Source organism: Oryzias melastigma, linkage group LG15 (assembly GCF_002922805.2).
Source record: "Oryzias melastigma strain HK-1 linkage group LG15, ASM292280v2, whole genome shotgun sequence".
In the NCBI taxonomy this organism is placed as follows: Eukaryota; Metazoa; Chordata; class Actinopteri; order Beloniformes; family Adrianichthyidae; genus Oryzias; species Oryzias melastigma.
In genome coordinates this window covers 10,049,028-10,069,449 of record NC_050526.1, presented here as the reverse complement: position 1 = coordinate 10,069,449, position 20,422 = coordinate 10,049,028, and the positions used below count along the sequence as shown (strand labels likewise).

Here is a 20,422-nt window from a genome sequence, read left to right as displayed (position 1 = left end):
GGCTCTAGAGATTGCTTGGTGTAAAAATCAACAAGGGCATTCACTTTTAAAATAAAGTGTTTGTATGATCGAGATAACCAGCTTTATGTGTGATTCTGATGGCCGGTTTTTGAAGTAAAAAGAGAGGATGCTCATAAATATTACTCCAAATTTCCCTTCAGTAAAATATTGTAACACAGTATGTCGTGTGGTATCATTAGTGTCTTTGTGCTGCAGGTGTCTTGAGCTCAGATGAAGAGACCCGGCTGGTGAAGACTCTTTTCACTGGTTACAACAAGGTTGTTCGTCCTGTTAACCACTCCAAACAGCCTGTGAATGTCACAGTGGGCCTGCAGCTGATCCAGCTGATCAGCGTGGTAAGACACCCCCCCCCCCAATCAATGCTGTGCAGTTATTGATAAAACACTGATATTGGATGAACAATTCACAGATTATTCGATAATGGAGGCAGAAAGCTTGTTTTAAACAAAATCAAACAAAACTTTATTTTTATAATTTTTTACTTTTTTTTTCTCTTCAGGATGAAGTGAATCAAATTGTAACAACTAATGTCCGCGTAAAACAGGTAAGAACAGAAATCTGAAATGTACTGTATTTTCCTGACCATAGGGGGCACCGTATTATAAGGCGCAGTCTTAATTAGGGGTCTATTTCTGTAGTTATCCCATTCACCAGGCGCACCATATATATTATGGTGCAAAAAAAGGTAACGGAAGAAAAAAAAAGAGTTTAGTTAAACTTATCATTTTTTTATCGATCCTCTCCTACAAAACATCTTTGGTGTTTGAATTAAACTGCTGCGTAATTCCATAACCAAACGGTTCCCTCTCATTGTTGTCGGAGTCGGTCTCATTGCCTCATTGGTTGTTCTGCAATGATGATCGAGGTAAATATGTGTCAATACGTACAAACTTAAATAATACACACACAAGCTAGAATCACACACACACAAGTTTAATTCAAACACACATATAAAACTGAGTGTGGAGTTGGAGGAAAAAGAGGTACATGTGAGAAAGATGTAGCGTGCGCTAATTCAACAGTGTTGAAGAGCAGTCACACCCAGGCAGCAAACATATTGGAAAAACCGGTCCGTAAAGTTTGGCTGAATCGCTGCGCAGCCATGCAGCCATGCATGTGGGGAAGCGCAGACTTTCTGGAGAGCTCAAAATCAAAAGTCCACTCCATTGTAGTTTCATCTCCTGAACAAAAAGACAAAGGAACGCTGTCAGAGAAATCATTGGGAATGCGCGCGCTCGCGTATTGGCTCAGGCTGGGTAATGCTCTGAAATGCTGGCCGATCTTTTTGTTTGTTGTACTAAGGTGGGTTATTGCATTGAGATGTGGTAAACGTTACCGCCATCCACATTACTCCCAGTTGCTCCCACCTGATCACAGTGTGATCATCCGTGCACTCACCGCTCCTGTGTCAGGAAAAAATGGTCACACAGTCAAATGAGTAGAGACTTCCTGTAGGTGCACAAAAACAATTTATAGAATTTGGAACTTGGAACACAAAAGGCGCATCCCAGCCAGCGAGGTCAAGTGGGCCCCATATTGTTTAAAAGTGGCAGAAAATGAGGACCCCAAATTTTTGTCCCCAGTTTTGTGGTGGCCTCACCTGTGTTTCCCCACATTGGCTTAAGTGGGCACTCAGTAAGTAGGCTCGCTATGCTAGCCAGCCTCACTGTAGAAAGCGGAGCTCGCTAGCTCGATACAGGAGAGCATGCTAGCTCAATACAGCAGAGCATGCTAGCTCGATACAGCGGAGCATGCTAGCTCGATACAGTGGAGCATGCTAGCTCGATACAGTGGAGCATGCTAGCTCGATACAGCGGAGCTCGCTAGCTCGATACAGTGGAGCATGCTAGCTCGATACAGCGGAGCTCGCTAGCTCAATACAGCAGAGCATGCTAGCTCGATACAGTGGAGCATGCTAGCTCGATACAGTGGAGCATGCTAGCTCGATACAGCGGAGCTCGCTAGCTCAATACAGGAGAGCATGCTAGCTCAATACAGCAGAGCATGCTAGCTGGATACAGGAGAGCATGCTAGCTCGAAACAGCGTAGCCCGCTAGCTCGATACAGCAGAGCATGCTAGCTCGATACAGCGTAGCCCGCTAGCTCGATACAGCAGAGCATGCTAGCTCGATACAGCAGAGCATGCTAGCTCGATACAGCGTAGCCCGCTAGCTCGATACAGCAGAGCATGCTAGCTCGTTACAGTGGAGCTTGCTAGCTCGATACAGCGGAGTTCGCTAGCTCGATACAGCGGAGCATGCTAGCTCGATACAGCAGAGCCCACTACTGTGATACAGGGGACGTTGCTAGCTCCAAGAATTTTATTTATATAGCACTTTTCACAAGTAAAAACCACAAAGTGCTTTACAAGACAGCATTAAAAACACAGTACAAATGTAATGGAATAGGAGGAACTTGCTAGCCTGCTACAGCAGAGCTCGCTAGCTTTATACAGCAGAGCTTGCTACGGTGGAGCTCGCTAGCACACTACGCTGTCCACCACGAGGCTGGCTAGCGTAACGAGCCATACCCACTGAGGGCCCACTTAAGCTGATGTGGGCAAACCCATTTGGGGCCAACATTTTCTGCCACTTTTAAGCCATATTTGACCCACTTGGCCTTGCTGGCTGGACCAGATTGTTAGGCACACGGATGATTTTTGAAAAATGTTTAGACATGTGCGCCTTATAGTGAAACGTGTAAAAGTGTTTTTTTTATTATTATTTTAATTGTTAAAATACTAAATTTTATGAGAAAATATGTTTAGTTAAGATTCACAGATGAAAGTAAGCTTAATTTTTCTGTTTTCACATATTTCTCTGAAAAATTTGGCCGAAATGACTGAAAGTTTTTGCGGTTTTTCTGGCAGCAATGGACAGATGTGAATCTGAATTGGAATCCAGACGACTACAGAGGCATCAAAAAGATCAGGGTTCCCTCCACCGACATCTGGAAACCTGACTTGGTTTTATACAACAAGTAAACAGTGTGACATTGACTTGCACCCTAAACTTTCAGATCCTTTCTGAGATCTTTTTCTCTCCTGCAGTGCTGATGGAGACTTTGGGATCGTCCATGAAACTAAAGTCCTGCTGGAGTACTCTGGCAAGATTACATGGAACCCTCCAGCCATCTTCAAGAGCTACTGTGAAATCATTGTCCTGCACTTCCCATTTGACCTGCAGAACTGCAGCATGAAACTGGGGATCTGGTCATACAACGGCAGGCTGGTTGTCATCGACCCAGTTAGTGTTACTCTGTATTACTACTCATGGGGATAAGCTCAACGTAATGTGTGGTAACCTTTCTCCATGTCAGGAGAATGACAGGCCAGACCTGAGTAACTTCATGGAGTCTGGTGAATGGGTTCTAAAGGACGCCCGGTGCTGGAAACACCAGGTTACCTACCAATGCTGTGGTTCCACCCCTTATCTGGACATTACCTACCACTTCCTGATGCTGCGGCTGCCACTCTACTTCATTGTTAACGTAATCATTCCCTGCCTGCTCTTCTCCTTTCTCACCGGACTGGTCTTCTATCTTCCTACAGATTCAGGTACATTGAAAATTGTCTGTCGACAAGCAGGTCTGTGTGTCAGATGTCAGTCAGTGTGTTGGTTGGTTGATCTGTCCATCCATCCATCCGTTTGGAAGTAAAATCCAGCAATGCAGTAAAGTCCAATGGTCAGCTTGAAATGATATAAAAATAGCTTGTTTCCTGTTTTTATTTTTCAGCCCCTGTTCCTCACGCCCAATGAATTCTGTTCATGTGAAATAACCTTTTTATTTTCTGAATCATACTATTGATAAATAGTGTGAAATCATTGCGCCTGACTGCTTCCATTTGTGAGAGTAAACGCACTGGTGAAAGCAGACAGCAAAATCATGAAACTGGAGCTCAGAAAAAGAAAGATCAAATAAAAAAATGAATATGTGACAAAAAGAAACATCAGAACAAACAAGAGTGATGTGATGTGATGTAGCTGTCAAGCATCTGCAAAAGCATCATTTACATTTTCTTAAAGTGGAGGTGTCAAACATTTTGGTTCAGGGGCCACATTCAACCCATCTGATCTCAAGTGGGCTGAACCAGTAACATAACCACAAAATAACCTATGGTCAACTTGTTATCAGTAGCTTTTGTTTTGTTTTTCTCTCAGTTTATTATTATTATTATTACACATTCATTCACAGAGGCCAATGGACTTTAAATAAAATGTATTTTACTAAACAAAATAGTTTTCCGCTTGCAAAGAAATGCTACACCTGTTTCACTTTTCCTTAGCTCCCCCTAGTGGCGGAATTGCACATTTTGGTCGTTTTTTTAAGGAGCCATAACTTGACACAAGAATGGGCAAGAAACATATATATATATTTTTTAATATCTTTTATTTTTTTCTTCAAAACTTGGCCGGATTGAACCATCTGGTGGACCGGATACGGCCCACGGGTCTTGGGTTTGACACCTGTGTCTTAAAGAGGCCATACCATGAAAAAACAACTTTTTGAGCTTTTAAACGTATTCTACTGTTCATTTCTCACTATGAGATATTTTGATCCTTTCACACATTTCTGATCTGTTACAGCAGCCCCTCCCATACCCACAACAACGAGCAGGTTCTCACGATCTGACGTCACAGAGTGAGACCGCCCCTTTCAGGAAGAGTTTGACTCTGACAGCTCAGCCCCCAGTCAAACATCAAAACCCAATTTTTCCATGGAGCTAGCAAAAAACTTTCATTTGAGATGCAGAATACAGTACATCTTCCAGTTGTGTCCTGTCGTTACTTTCGACGCGGGGTTCCTTTAAGACACAGTCAGCACAGTTGTCCAGACGCCGAGGGTATTTGTGTCGTGAACCGGTGTAGCGATGGCTGGGGCTGCTAAAGACAGATGTATGGTTTGTGCATCCACCTTTGAAAAAATTTGGACTCTTTTTTTTCGTGGAAGAAACAAAGACACGCTGCGGCCAGTGGACCCTCAGGAATTGAGTCGTTTTACGTTTGGGTAGAAAAAAACTCACGAAAAATAAGTAATATTTCATAAATAATTAGTTTTTTAGTATTCCAAAGGTAATTTATGATCATATATATATAAAGATAAATAGTTCATAGTTCAGTGCTTTTGTTCAGTATGTCACTTTTACAGAAACTTCTGTGTGTTTCTGATGTTGTCATCTTTGTTGGATGTTTCTATTTTGTGCACTTTACCTTTTTTGTGGCAAAAATGCTTTTAGTTTATTTAAGGAGTATGTTTTCTTGGAGGTGTTCGCGTCATGTTTATTTATTATCGTTTTTAATATTATCCTTTGTTTGTTTCTTACTTTATTTAGTTTTTGCTTTTTTCCCATTTTTATCATTTTTTGCAGATTTTGACTTTCAAACATGTTGATTCTTTATTTTATGGTCTATTTTTGGGGGGGGGAGTATCGTTTGTTGCATTTTCCTTTTCTTTTTATCACCACATTTTGATAACAGTTGCATCTTTTTCCCCCTGATGTGCTTTCTCTTCTCTGATCTGAAGGGGAGAAGATGACTCTCTCCATCTCCGTCCTGCTGTCTCTCACTGTCTTCCTCCTGGTCATTGTGGAGCTGATCCCTTCCACCTCCAGCGCCGTTCCGCTCATCGGGAAGTACATGCTCTTCACCATGGTGTTTGTAATCGCCTCCATCATCATCACAGTCATCGTCATCAGCATCCATCACCGCTCACCAAGCACACATACCATGCCCCGGTGGATCCGCAAGGTCTGTTTTTCACTAGAAGCTCAAATCTGTGCAGAAAGACCAGGAAGTGAACATATAGGCTAAGGGTAAAGTATAACCTCTAGAAAGAGGTTCATCCATGATCCTCTGCTCAGGTCTTCATTGAAACCATTCCCAACATGATGTTCTTTTCAACAATGAAGCGTCCAGGTCAGGAGCTTCGTCAAAAAAGACTCTTCCCCATCGACATGGACATCTCTGACATCTCAGGTGAGAGCAGCCGTGACCAACCGCCGCAGGCTTCACGTTCCAGATCAAGCTGGAAGCAGGTTTCTCCTCAGACTGCACATCTTCTGCACAGGCAAAGTCACCCCCCCCAGCGTTACCTACCAGTCCCCCATCATCAAGATGCCCGATGTCCGCAGTGCGATTGATGGCGTGAAGTACATCGCTGACACCATGAAGTCAGACGAGGAGTCCAATAATGTGAGGTCACGTCTGCGCTGCTCAAAATCGAACCTCTGCTTGTCTGTTTACTGGTGGCAACCAGGTTGTTGTCTTATTTAAACCCCTTTGACTCCAGTCTTTAAGGTTGATTCAAAGTTCCACTCTGAAAATATTTCCATCTATTCCCAGTGGTCTTTTAATAATAATATTGTGCTGTTTTTAGCCAAAAACTTGAGTTTATTAGAAATTCACCTTAAAGTTGTGGGCACTGACAAGCAAGCGGTCTGCAACCTTCAACACTTAAAAAGCCATTTGAGTGGATTTCTTACTGACCACAACAGAGCCACAAAGTCTGACTCCCCCCTTTAGAGAAGTAGAAACACTGATTTGCATCAATGTTAATGTTACGGTTAGTTATATACTGTTATTTATATATACAAGGCATAGGTGACTTAGGCGGCCACTTAGAAGACCATTTGCTGGAGGGGGGCCAAATCACGCTGATTATATATACTTTTTTTTTCTTTTTGTTAAACATTTTGACACTCATTTCATGTGAAAAATAATTATAATTTAAAAACATAGATAAAATAACTCAAAAGTTTGATGTAATCAGTAACTCTGCAGCGCCTTCCTTTCTTGTAGCTGCTGCTGTCTAAACTGGGTTGGGGGGAGGAGAGGGGCGTGCGGTGTTGCCACTGTTGGTGCTTTTTTTTAAATTTCAAGGATGAAGAGGAGAAAACACAGGCTCAAAGCAGAGGTTTGTCTGCTTTACTTCTATAAAATTGATTGGAAATTGATTGTTTTTTTTTTTTCAACTCCTTTAACATTTGAAATCCTATTGCTTTTCTGGAAAATATTGGTTGGTTGGTGGCACAGTCAGTTAGCGTGTTAGGTTTCAAACACAGAGGAATCCAGTTTGAGCCTCACCTCTGGTAATCTCTTCCCCCATAGGGGAGGCCAAATCCTTTTTTCGCCTAGGGAACCATGCAGCCCAAATAAACTGTTTTTGGCATAAATAAAACATGCACATGAATAAATACTATTTCTTCTAAATGAATGATTTCCTTTCACCCTTTCACACCCTGTGTCACATAGCATCATTTCAATTCAGCAAAGGTGGTAGTAGATAGCTTAGCGTCAACACTGATTTAAAAAAAATATGTTTTTTGTTTATTTTGTTTTGTGGTGCATCTCAGTCAGAAATTTGTAAGTCTCACTGATAAAAATTAAATCAGAGCTAATGAAATTACTTTTACCATATTTTTTTTAACCCTTAGGCTCACTTAAAACCTTAAAAAATAGAAAATCTGCTTTATATTCTGGTGTGCCTTAATTATTGTTTTGTTTTTTTTTTCCTTTCTAACCAAAGAGCCACATTGAAGGGGTCAAAGAGCCACATGTGGCTCTGGAGGTGCAGGTTGCAGACCCCTGGACTAGGCTAAGCCCTGCCCCACTCCCCATCATACAACTTTTTCCACGCTCTGCAGCTGGCTTACAGCCCTTTCAACCCCAACCTAACATTAGCAGTGCAGAAAAATTGGCAAGCAATATTGGAGCTAGCCAGTCGTACAGTTTTGATCCAGATTTGATCCAGAACCTCAGACGAGCAAAACAAAAACATTCATGGATCTATTTGTCCAAAAGTGGATGCATCAGAATGAAGCTGAGCATGTGACCTTCCCAACGTATTTTCTATGAGACGAATACAATCTTTTTCAACTGGCGTGTCCTGATTCACTGCAATTTGAATAAAGAAATATTCATAATTCAATTTCAGCATCATTTTGCTTATTTATGTCCTCATCATCAGAAAAATGCCACATTTTAAAAACACAAAAAAAAAACATTTTCATTGGAATGGGCCTTTAAAGTTCCAATCTTCATTTAGAAACCTTCTGAAATGACGAAAACAGCTCACAGATCTAACCATTGTGTTTTGTTTCAGGCTGCAGAGGAGTGGAAGTTTGTTGCCATGGTTTTGGACCACATCCTGCTGTGCTTGTTCATGGGCGTTTGCATCATCGGGACGGTGGCAGTCTTTGCTGGACGACTCATTGAGCTCAACATGTTGTAGATCAGGGGTCCCCAAACTTTTTCTTGTGAGGGTCACATAACTGATTTCCTCTGAAGGGGGGCCGGGGAGAGTTTGTTGGATAACAGAAAAAAATAACACTCACAGGGTGTCTCTAAATGTAAACAATTGTGTTTTCCAGAGTGCTACACATAACCAAATTGAATGTATATGCTTTTGTTTTTTCTTCCAGGTGAGATGTGTGGACTGTAGAGAGAGAACGCTGTATTCTGTTCTATTTGGCAGGATTTGTGGATGTTCTGATAGGGGCACAGACTGTGGAAAAGAGGAATAATGTCACTGTGTCTTGATCATGTGCCCAGAATGAAAAGAAAAAAAAATCATGGGTCTCTTATATTGTTTGGGGGCTGGGCCGTAGTTTGGGGGCCCTTGTTGTAGATCAGCTGCTCTGAGGCCCTCATCATGACACTGTCATGCATGACAGACCTGGAGCAGTCTGTAATAAAGACATTTTCTTTGTTTTTTTAACATTTTTAACAAGTTTGTTGGATAACATTTTAAAAAGACAGAGTCAATCTTTTGATTTGGTTTTGGCAGCTTGATGAATGGTTTCCTTAAGTACAGGCAGGTTTTTTCTTTCAGGAAGTTTGATTGTTTCTGCCTGACACATGGGGGAATAAACCTTTATTGTTTTTTATCAAAAGCTGCAGACTTTGCATTAAAGAGGCCATACAATGATTTTCTTAAGCCTATCAGAGTAAACTATATCTATGTATATGATCATATATTACCTTTGGAACACTAAAAACAAATTATGTGGTTCATTTTGTGGTGAAGTTGGTCAAAAAATGACCAGATGATCATTTCAGGATTTATTGAAATGACATGTAATCTCTGTATCGAAAAATCCTCTTCGCTTTCATGCAGATAAATCCACATTAGCTAGTGAAGCTAGCTGATCACTGCTAGCTTGAGCTGCTAGCTTTGCAGAGAGTTTGTTATCCTGGGGCAGAGAAACTCTTCCTGGAGAGGGCCTACTCATCTCATGATGTCAGCAGTTTTTAGAGGATTACTCAGAAATGCATGAATAGATCAAAATGGCACTTTGGGGTTCCTTATAGTGGGGAATGTACAGTAAAATACACTTAAAAAGCTCAGAAAGTTTATTTTTCATGGTATGGCCGCCTTAAGTCACATATTCTGACAGATACGTTATTTTATTACAGAAAAAGGAGTGAAGTTTAGCTGCAGGTTAAGATGATAAATTTAGATTTTTGTTGGAAAAAATTCAGAATTGGTCTCTGTAGCCTTAAACAGGCACAAAGCAAAATGTTTTACAAGATAAATGACTGATTTTGCAGCTACGATGAAATGCACATTTATTTTATCTTAAACTGCTTACTTTGATGTGAAGTTAATGTTACATGAAAGTTGTAACAGATTGTAATGTTTTGCAGAAATCATTAAAAGGGTTTGCTCATGAGTGAAAACTTTATTAAACATGCGACTCTTACAGACATAATGTGGCAAAAAAAAGACGAATGTGACATAAAAAAAGAACATAAACATGTTGAAAATGTTTTAATACACTAAAAACCTCACATTTTGTAGTTTGTGTGAACCAAATAAAACATTTGGAGTTTCTGGTTTGGAGGTGAAAACTTTTATCAAAAACTACGTTTCACTAAAACTAAGTAATAGGATAAAAAAAATATCCACCTAAACTCTCTGCTTTTGCATAGACAGTAAAGCTACTTTTTTGCAGACAAACATCTTAAACTGTAAACAGATGAGCGCACAATCAGTAAACAAGGCACATGTAACCATGGCAACTATGTTAAAACATTAAAAAAAAAAAATCACAAAAGCAAAAACACTATCAATTACTTCCAAATGCTAGTGAGCCTAAAGAAAGCCTCAGTCTGTGTTTAAGAGCAATTCCTGAAGTGAACTCGCAATATGGCCAAATAAATAAATAAATAAGAGAACGAAGAGAAGAAGCGCTCCGGCAGTTTTTCAGCTGAAGTTTGTGCCGTCCTTCAGTTCAAGCTGCTTCCAAAAGCTGTCAGACGTTTTCTCTTTCAGAGCTTCTGTGTGCTCATGTCTTGAAAACACAACTAAAAAACAAAACAGTTTCAGATGACAAATAAAACGCTCTGCAGTTCTCCGCTCACATTTCATACAGGAAGTTATAGCTGCACAACCTTCAACAATAAATAAACTCAGCAGGATGAAATGCTCACATGCATCAGTGAAAAACAGTCGTATCCTACAAGAGGAGGTGAGAAGAAAGCTGCAGAACTGTCTGTCCAATCAAATCCTTAAAAAAATCCAATACAAAAATCCAGACCTATTCCGCCTAAAAAGACCTTCAAGCTTCTTAAACTAAAAGGAGCAAATCGGGAAACTGTCAGCATCAAGAAAAAGCCTTAAGAAGTGATGGACATCACCACTGCATTCATCCCAGCACTAAAATGAACATTTATGAACAGAACTTTATCGTCAGAGATGCTCCATTCCGACGCCGTCCATCAAACCACCAGCAGAACACCGACGCCTTCATCCTCATCCAGACTGTCACTACAACTCTCCACTTTCTGTCTCTGGAGCTTCACAGCGACCTTCTTCCTCTTCCTGAACCAGGCAGTCATCTTCCTGCTTCTCCACTTCCTCCTCCTCCTGCTGCTGCTCCTCCTGGCCCTCTGATTGGCTCTCAGTTTCTACCACATTTTTGTGTCCTTCATCCTCTTCCACTTCCTTTTCGTCTGGAGGGAAAAAAGATAAGAAAAAACTGCTATTGGAGTCTGAACATTGTTAGAAGAGAAACAAAAACAAGAAAAGCAATATTTGTGTTTGATTATGATACAGGGAAACACCAGCAGGTCCAGACCGGATTCTAAGACATGATACCGGATCAGATTTAGGTGTCAAACCGAGCCAGGGTGTGATCAGGATTCTGACCGGAGTAAACATGGTGCTAAACTTCTGGGAGAGTTCTTCATTTCATCTGAAGGTGGTGCTCTAGAGTCTAGAAAATGTAAACATATTTAATCCTAATCCTTGGAAGTTTTTTCAGTTCAGTGTTTTGAGGTTTTAAGTTAAATGAGAGGCTTTAAACCATTTGGTATTTTGTTCTTCTAATAGGTCACAGACTTGTGTTGTTGCCTCTGTGTTTGTTGTAACCATGACAACTTTCCATGGGCGGCAGTAATTTTATTATTACAGTCATGAGGTTTGTGTCAAAACGGGTGATTTTATTTAGTGGTTTTGACTTTATAACATTTTGGGTTGTTTTCACTGTAAGAGAAACAACAGAATAATAACACATATTTGTTTTTTACAATTAAGAACTTTAAGATTGAAGTCATTCCAACACTTTTTTGTTGGTGTTTTAGTAATTGAAATGATTGACAGCATGTAGTTCAGTCATTAGACGCTTCATAAATTAAACTAGAGATCTGTGCCTGACTCGGTTCTGACCCGATGACTGCTGGTGTCTCAGTCAGGTAAGATTAGAGACCAAAAGAAAAAAAGAAAGTTTGGTTTGTGTTCGGCAGCCACCAGAATCCACCCAAATCAGCTGGAATTAAACCACAGCAGGCGGCGCAGAGGGAGAGGGGAACCTGGACGCTGCAGGACTCGGCTCTGAGAACTCTTTGACCTCTGCTGGATCTGGAAACTGTGGACCAGATCCCATGGAGCTGGAGCTTTAGCTAGAGGCGAAACCATACGGTTAAAGCTAACGGTTGGTCGGGCCCTCAGGCGGTGAGCAGCAGGACTCCTTATGAAAAACGTTTGGTAATATTCTGATGAAGAGTTCACTGTTTATGACAGCACTCTGGAACAGACTCAGCTGTCAGACATAAACAAAGTTCTTCTTAGGTCTAAAAAGAAGAAAAGATGCTAAAAGCTAAAGCAGTTATAAAAAAGGTTCTGGAAACTCATGCCTCAAATAGTTTATTTAACACCCTGTGGTGTAAAGGAAAGGTTTGTCTACCTCCAGAAGGAGGCGCGCTATCCTGGGTCTCTGTCTCGGTGGGTTGGACGTGTCCTGGAGAGCGCACCTCTCCTCTGAGCTTCCTCTCATAACTGTACTCTGGAAGTCTGGGAGCATGAGGCCGAGTCTTCCGGGCCGGGTTCATGAAGTAGCAGTACGCGCAACGGAAAGCTGCGAGGAGGAAGAAGAAGAGCAGAATCTCAGTTTCTGATCCATTCGTCTGCACTCGAGTCGATCTGTAAAAAAACCCAAATGAGTTCTTACCAACGTACTCGAACTCCTCCTTCAGAGCCATGCCGTTATGAGAAAAACACTGCTGGCAGATCAGAGCGTATCTGCAGGAGACACACAGGGAGGACTGTGAGGACGGGAGATGTGTTTCCTGGAGTCATCTTCTGCTGCAGCAGCTCGTCTGGATGTCTACAGACCTTTCTGGATGGTTACTGTTCATTTGTTTTTCATGAAACAGAGTAAAATACCAAACAAGCTGCAAGGCGTCACCTGTTCTGTGGTCCATCTCCAACCAAGAACTCCAGAACTCTATCCAGAGTCCCTCTGTCTTTGGGAAGGATGGGCCTGGCTAAAGGGGGACCTGGGGGGTGCATACCTACAAACAGAGTCCTCAGATGAAGCTGAATTCATCCTTTTTAATCACCAAACAGGCTTACGCCGGAGTCACACAGGACGCGATAGCGCCGCGAAGCGGCGCGGAACGGCGTGCGCTTCCATTCGGCGCCCATGTTAACCTATGGCGTCGGTCACACCAAGCGCGGAGCGACGCGCAGCGGCGCAAAGCGACGCGCAGCGGCGCGGAGGGTCCGCGCGGTGCAGCGCAACGTTTCGGCGTCTGGCCTATTTCTTCCGCGCGACGCGAGCGCTCCGCGTCAATACTGGCAGGAAGTTGCGTCGAAATACATGAGAAAATCCGGTTTATTTTCAAAATAGAACCAATTTTTCACAATAAAACGCCGCGATTGACAAATGTTATCAAGTTTTTGTGTCTAAACAGACAGTAGAGATGAAAATATGCATACAATCAAAACACACAGACACGCGTGCGCGAGAGCCCCAACACCGGACACCACAGATCTCCGGAGCGGGTGTGCTGGTCTGCAGGGTTCTGGGAGGAAAAAAAGCAGGGCAGACGGGGCAGCGGAGGCACACTGGAGCGGGACACGGGGCTGCGTTTGAACAAGAGAGAGGCAGAAGAGCGGTTCTTCTGGGAAGAAACATCTGGTAATATTTTTAGTTTATTAATTGACCGACGGAAACACCTGGGAGCGCGTGCGTGCTCACAGACACACAACAGAACAGACAGACACGCACACGCGCGCACAAGCCGATCAATGAAGTGGGCCGACTGCGGAGTTGGGGGGCGGGGTCTGTGTCGACAGGGGCAGAGACCATCTCCTTTTATCAGAAACACTGGGAGATATCCTGGTTATTGATCATGATGGCAAAAAAGCAATAGCTCTAGCAGAAGCGCATGCCGACCGTCGCGGAAACATATCGCGTCTGGTGTGACCAATAGAGCGCCGCGCAGCGGCGCGCTCTCCGCTCCGCGCCGCTGCGCGGCGCTATCGTGTCCTGTGTGACTCCGGCGTTAGAGACCTACCTACTCCTGGAATGGGGGAGCAGGGGGTCCTCAGCACAGAAACCTGGTGGATGGAGGTGGAGGGGGTACATTTCTCCGGCGGACCTCCTGGAGCTGAGAGAGAAGGAGGTTCTGTTAGAAGAGCAACACCAGCCGAAGAACCAACATGACATCTGAAGGACCCGGGTCGGAGGCACCCAGACCTGCAGCTGACCCGACCTTTAAAGGAAAGAAAGAGTCTGAAGAGTCACAGGCTGATGTGATGAAACAATGTTTCTCTTCCATCTGTTGACTCGTACAGATATGATCTCACATCACGTCTGCTGTCTTTACAGGAAGTGGCAGCTAAAGGTCAAAATGAACCAAAATCGAGAGTGAATCAAATTGATAAAATGAATCGCTGCACCTTAAGGAAAACTGAGTACAGCAGAAAGGCTGTTAGCCCCATTAGTCCTCTGACAACAGCTCTAGTTACATCCATCAACCATGAGTATATGTATTTAGCAAGTAGATGGAACTGTGTTTGTTTGGTGAGTGAAAACCTCCTCTCATTATTTCAATCAATACATTTCTCATGAACGCTACCTGACATCATCTATGAGCTGATTTTATCACAGTGTTGACCATTACAACATTTCTAGAAGCTAAAAATGAAAAGTGAAGAAATCCAGTAGCAATAAGTAAAGAAATTAATAGTGTGAAACAAGGAGGAAATGGGAGGAGAAATGACAAAAAAGGCCTTTATAAATAATAATGTTGAGTATTTGATTACAAAATCAACATGTTTTACTGTGGAGAACTGTCACATCTTTGCAAAAAAAAGGTTAAATTTAGGGTAAAAATGAAAGACCGTGAATTTGTGTGAAAAGAAAACTGCAGGACAGAAAAGGCCCAGAGGCTCTGATAATCACAACTCTGATGAAAGATCCAGAAAAACATCAATAACTTAAAATAACCAACATAAAATGTACGACTAAGGTACCTGTTTGTTAATCTACTTCAACCCATCTTTAAAGTGTGTCTAAATATGTGAATTGTTTCAAAGTTAAACTCATAATTGAATTGATGTTGTGAAAAGCCTCATAAATCAAATGTTTAAAAAGATCATTTCTAATGTGTTTACAGTAAAAATGTCCTTTAGTAGAGCTGACGCCACTGAACTGTTGTTTTTGTTGTCTGCTATCGTTACTACAAACAAGATCAATAAAAGAAAGTAAGGTATGAATAACTGAAATGGTTTTAAATGATGAAATCGGATTTGCTGTCACGAAATCAATGAGTCTGGTAAAAAACAGCTTCAAGAATTTACTGGATACTAGATATTAGAGCTCGACTACTGAATACTGATGAACAGCTTTTCACCAGAGTTCACTTGTTTAGTTTGAGCTCAAGATCAGATCGGCTTTAACAACTTCAGACAAGCAAAGGGACACACTCTGGTCCAGTAAAGTGTGAAAGAACTCCGGGATGCCCAGAAGCTGCTGGGAAGCATAAGAATAACAGTTTTCTTTGTGTGAGGAGTGCTGAAAAATCTCCTTTTGTGGAGTTTTAACACGACTAGAAACACCCAGGAGGATCCTGACAACTATGACCTATATTGAGATCAGATGAGACCGTCTAGAATCAGCATTTGTTCGGAGGAAGAGGGAACATTGTGGTGAAACCAGTTTTCTTTATGGGTGGAGTTTATTTAAAGGGGAAGGAAAACTAAACAGCTTTAAAGGACTGATGGGTATGAGTTTTTTTTTTGCTTTAATCTCTTCTTTAATTATGATGGATATTAATAGATGGGTTTCCTAACAGAAATAATGCTTCAGACGTGGGCGGAGTTAAAGAGCAGACTCAGAAGAAGCACATCAAGCCCCAGGAGAGGCTTTGACAGTTTCCAGACACCAGTTCTACGAAAATGTTGCAAAACTTCAATGATTTGGAAATTTCAGCAAAAAACATTGAAGAAAATCCCTTTCAAACCTGGCAACCGACTCCAGCAAACAAACATCTAACCTCAGTTTTATTGCCAACAAGGGGTTTGCCACCAAAAACGGAGTCAAGATTTGAAAAACATCTCAAATGTTTATTTCCTCTCAAAAAAAAATGAATTTTGTTTACATTTTTGGTTATTTTTAATCGTTCTAGTAAATCACAGACTGGACAAATGTACAAAATCACCAGGAGACCAATCACTTTTCTCTGTAAAGCTGTGATATCAAAGCCAGGGAGGTAACAAAAGTTCCTACCCATAATGCTTCAGTGAGGAGTGCTTCTGTCTGCTTACCCACAGGTGTTCCTCCTGGTCCCATGGGGGGCCGTGCTCCAGGTGGGGGGGTCATTACCATTGAAACAGGGGTGCCCATCAGTGTTGGTCTCATGGGAACCCCCCTCTGTCGGATCTCTGCTCAAAACACGAGTTCCTTTAGTGAAGCAATTCAGTTGCTTCAGAGTTCTGAGGGTTTGAACGCTAAAGGGTGGGGTGTACCTTGACCAGGTCTGGGGGTGATGTGAGGACGCACCGGAGTGGACTCCAGTTCCTGCAAAAACAGCAGAGCGTAAATCCAAACGGGAAAGACAAACAAACCGACCGGAAGTCGAAGGAAGTCCGGACTCACGGCTTTCTTCTTGGCTTCTGGATCAAAGCGCTCCAGGATCAGTTTGGCGTTTTTGTACGTCTCTGTTTCCATCACTTCCTCCAGCTGGAAAAAACAAAAAAGCATTTAAAATCCAAACATGGCTCCTGTCTATGGGCTGCAGCGTGAACTTAAGTGCACGACAGAAGGAGATGAGAAACTTACGATCTTTTTCTTAGCAGCTTTTGAGTCTTCCAGCTTATCGTCTGAAAGAGGAGCAACAGTGACGTCAGTCATTTCAGGCATGAACCTGATGAATTTTCACTCAGACTTCTCCTAGACCTCATCCTTTTGGCTCAAAAATGTAGCTACATCCAGACAAACCTGAAATGCTGGTAGAGTAAATGAAGTACAAATGAAGACTCACTGTTTCTCTCTGTGCGTTTGGAGAAGAGGAAAATCAAAAGCTTCCTTATCGCCCAGACTCTGAGGAAGAAAGGAAAGATGTTCCACTCCAATCATCTTACAGTGTTTACAGAGATCTTTTAACTCTTATAATGCTGTTTTTAGTCAAAAATGTTAAAAATCTGTCGTTTCTAGGAGATGTTTTCAAGAGAGCAGCAGGAGTTCATTAGAAATTCTCCAAGAGCAAATCCGCCCCCTTTCCCCTCCCCATTGCTGAGAATTCTTTGTTTAAACAGAGCGGGGAGCAGGTGCGCTGTCCAGCTTATTTTCTACATCCCAAATAAACTCTTTTCCATACTACATTTTTTCGTCTGCTCCTGATTCGAAATCCATTTTTAATCTTAATTATCTAAATATGTCACCAACCAAAAAAAATGCCACAAGAACAAGTTAAAACCAGATTTTCATCAGAGCGGGGCTTTAACATTTGAGCTCAGTTCAAGAACAGATACAAATAAAAACTAAACGCTGTTTTTCACACCTAAATACGCAGATACTGTTGGAATAAAGCAGTAAAACGGACTCACAGCACAGGATAAACAAAGAAGGGCAGGGCCATGGCGACTCTCTGCAACCATTCTTCAGGAAAGTAGAGAAAGTAGACGACCAAAGAGGTGAGGAGGTACAAGACGGACGAGTACAGCAGCAACCGTCCGACCCACAGCTGCAGACACAAACACCATCATGATGAGGAGGTCTGAGGAGGAGCAGCTCAAATATCTGCGTTTGTTTTCACCTTTTGCAAACGCTGGTTTTTGGCTCTGAACTCTTCCAGCTCTTTGATCTCCTGCAAGAAAAGAAAAGAAGTTGAACACTGAAGGAAAAACACTAACATTTAATCTTTAAATTACACTAATTAGGTTTTGAACTAAATTAGATTTATTTCAAAACTTTTTCCAAACAAACAAGGTTTATTAAATTCAGTTTTCCCTGACGTTCACCTCAGGTCAAACTAAAAAATGTGCTGTAGAGTCAAATGTTCTAATGTTGCATAAAACAAAAAGCCAAATGCATCAGAAATCTTCACCTTTTCCAGATTCTCCAGTTGCTCAACTGTGGTTGGTTTTGTCTGCATTCAAGAGAAAGATCAGAGAAGAACAATCAGGTCCAGGGTTCACTTTGTGCTTCTCATGTGTAACATACAGATCTGCCTTCGTGTTCCTGGAAGTTCAAGCTACTGATAGAACAACAACCATGACGACTCATCATCGTTTCAACTGAACAGAACAAAGTGAGTCTGTCAGCTCCTCCAATGCTCCTCGGAGTTTCAAAATAAAGTACAAATGTCATCAGAACAGAAGATCAAAGCTTTTAATATTAAAAACTACATGTCACTGAGAAGAAATACATCATAAAACAAACTAAAGGATGAAGGGAAATAAGAACTGTCTACTTTTTGATTTTTTTTATGTTTAATGTAATCCAAACCATCAAAACAAATTTAATTTCAAACTAAGTGCTGTCTAATCAATAAAACACATTAAGAGAGTCTGTCTGACAGAAGAAGGATGTCAAAAGATTCAAAAACTACAAAAACAAAGTCAATTCAGCTGCCATGTTTGCGGGTTACAAATGCTGCCCTGTTGGAGCTAGATAACATCAGTAAGCAGTGACTGGTCCAAATCAATCTGTTTCTATAGCAACCACTCTCTCCAATCAGGAGTGAGTTTGTTGGAGGGCCACACCCCCACCACTTTAAAGCAGGCTACACAAAATCTGTTACACACTATGAATGTTGCACGTCAGATCACCTACTTTTACTGAGAAATCTGATTGGTCAGATTATAACTACAGAAGAAATAACATGGAAAAAAAGGAGATTTGCAAGAACAGTTGATTTTTTTTTTAAGAGTAAGAACGGTTATTCTGACAAATAGAATCACTGAGCCTTTCAGGAACCAGCAGGTAATTCATGTTTGGAACACAAAGGAGGAGTCGTCACTCAGTCCAGTTCTCATATACAGTCCATGTGACAGTCATGTATGATTTAACAGTTACAAATAAAAGTCGGAAATAGTGGATATAAAAGGGGGTAAACATCAAATTCTTATTTTATTTAGCTTTAAATTTCCAGCTACAATCTAGAAGTAGTTCATATCATTGTTCCGTTGACAACAGGATGATGTTTGTAAAGCATGATCTGAATGTCAGGCTGAAAGAAGATCATCTCCAGTTTACTAACCTTCCATCTGGATATCAAAGCCCCCATGACTGACCTGATGGGGTTCCTGTCAAACAGAAGGTTTGTCAACAAGTAACACTGTCAATAAAGTTACACTTGACATATTTGAAATGTCCTTTCTAATCAATTTTCATCATGAAGTTTATAAACACACAGAGTCACATTTTGGCTTAAGTCTTATCTTATTTAGTCTTTTTTTTTAATGAAGAAGTGCAACTTGTGTGACACAGTGAGAACAGTAGCAGCTCTGTGTATAACAGGGACTTCATCAGCTATAAGACTGTGGTTTGCGTTATGGCAAAGAAAACCGTTTTTGTTGTTTAACTTCGCTACTAGCAATAAAGTTTCATTTGAATCTAAATAGCAAAACATTCAAAAGGCTCAAGTCTTGAGTTTCAGTGAATATATCTTTTTAAAAGCGATTTCCTGAAGGAAAACTGCACATTCATTTACTCTATTAATAGAAATGATGCCAGATGTGGCTAATGTTAGCAGGTTTATCAATCCACTTCCACTTCCCGCCGCTTCTCCAAAGCAACGGCGCCACTGTTGCGTTAAAACCCTCAGAAGTTGTCACTAAGTGAATGTTTGCGATCAAATGTAGCAGCTGAATGACACAAATCAAACCCGAAAGTGTGTCGACTATTCCGGGAGCAAGCTAACTCGACCTCTGCTCCACTCACGAGCGTCCCCGGTACCAGAACCGCCCTGCAGCCGCTCCTGTACTAACAAAAGAGGACCATACTCACGTCCGGTAAGGAACGAATCTCTCTGTCGGTTTTAGAATCGATAAACAGCCCAAAGACGTACAGAAAAACAGGCAGAAATTCACGCGCACTAGAGGAGATTGGCGCGGCGCTACGAAACGTAACCAACGTCACTTGTGACGTAACACGAGGGTAAAGGTCGCATTTTTCCCAGAAGTCTTTGCGATGTAGTTTATATATAAAGATTCAAAGAAAATCCTTAAAATATCAAAAAGACATATATGTCTGGGGTAAATAATTATATTTATATTTTAAAACTGCTTGTAATTAGTTCGACTCATAAACATCATAACATTTGCTTTGTTTCATTTTTTCTTAATTTTTGTTTTGTTTTCTTTTTCTACCAAATATAACCCTTTAAAAAGCCAATCAGAAGTATTTTTTCCTTTATCTGTTGTTCTGTATTTGTTCCTTCAGGCCGCAATTACTTTAAAAAAACAAAACAAAAAAAAAAAAAAATTAACACTAATAAGCAATTTAGTACAGTTTCTTACTAACCAAGACAGATTGAAAGCTTCTTATGAAAATAAAATTTATTTATATCTATGTGACCATTAGGCTATTTATTTCTTGAAAGTAGCTTTGTAATATGAAAAAATAATTACATCATAACAATGTTATTATTTTTAGTACATTACAATTTCG

At 41.2% G+C, this 20,422-nt stretch overlaps 2 protein-coding genes across 6 annotated transcripts in view; one reads left to right on the top strand and one right to left on the bottom strand.

Moving 5' to 3' along the window:
- LOC112161793 (acetylcholine receptor subunit alpha) overlaps window positions 1-8,588 on the top strand; it is a 20,103-nt gene extending 11,515 nt beyond the window's left edge. Inside the window, exons 2-10 of the mRNA XM_024297248.2 lie at window positions 217-356; window positions 521-565; window positions 2,891-3,000; window positions 3,071-3,266; window positions 3,340-3,577; window positions 5,545-5,768; window positions 5,882-5,996; window positions 6,088-6,212; window positions 8,122-8,588. Coding sequence (XP_024153016.1) covers window positions 217-356; window positions 521-565; window positions 2,891-3,000; window positions 3,071-3,266; window positions 3,340-3,577; window positions 5,545-5,768; window positions 5,882-5,996; window positions 6,088-6,212; window positions 8,122-8,250 — 1,322 coding nt within the window. The 3' untranslated portion in view covers window positions 8,251-8,588. The remainder of the gene's footprint in view (window positions 1-216; window positions 357-520; window positions 566-2,890; window positions 3,001-3,070; window positions 3,267-3,339; window positions 3,578-5,544; window positions 5,769-5,881; window positions 5,997-6,087; window positions 6,213-8,121) is intronic.
- A 1,092-nt stretch (window positions 8,589-9,680) lies between these two features.
- Window positions 9,681-20,209, bottom strand: lnpk (lunapark, ER junction formation factor). Of its 5 annotated transcripts, none has more exons than XM_024297349.2 (15): window positions 19,679-20,209; window positions 19,011-19,056; window positions 17,856-17,897; window positions 17,565-17,615; window positions 17,356-17,492; window positions 16,791-16,849; window positions 16,589-16,629; window positions 16,406-16,489; window positions 16,276-16,327; window positions 16,075-16,191; window positions 13,821-13,913; window positions 12,707-12,812; window positions 12,470-12,540; window positions 12,206-12,376; window positions 10,703-10,973 (listed from the first exon to the last, which is right to left on the bottom strand). In XM_024297349.2, exons 2-15 carry the CDS (start codon window positions 19,035-19,037, stop codon window positions 10,789-10,791), a joined length of 1,236 nt encoding a protein of 411 aa, XP_024153117.1. In that variant the 5' UTR covers window positions 19,038-19,056; window positions 19,679-20,209; the 3' UTR covers window positions 10,703-10,788. The 5 variants fall into 5 exon arrangements, with proteins under 5 accessions (XP_024153115.1, XP_024153117.1, XP_024153116.1 ...); XM_024297348.2 differs by having other exon boundaries at window positions 19,760-20,205; XM_024297350.1 differs by having other exon boundaries at window positions 19,694-19,735.
- Window positions 20,210-20,422: the final 213 nt, after the last annotated feature.

Excerpts from the sequence above, each read along its gene's own strand:
- lnpk (XM_024297349.2), bottom strand. The coding sequence starts at position 19,037 with ATGGGGGCTTTGATATCCAGATGGAAG. Across the intron at positions 17,898-19,010 it reads CTTTGATATCCAGATGGAAG|ACAAAACCAACCACAGTTGA; the intron begins GTTAGTAAACTG and ends TCTTGAATGCAG. Across the intron at positions 16,630-16,790 it reads CAAACGCACAGAGAGAAACA|ACGATAAGCTGGAAGACTCA; the intron begins GTGAGTCTTCAT and ends CTCCTCTTTCAG.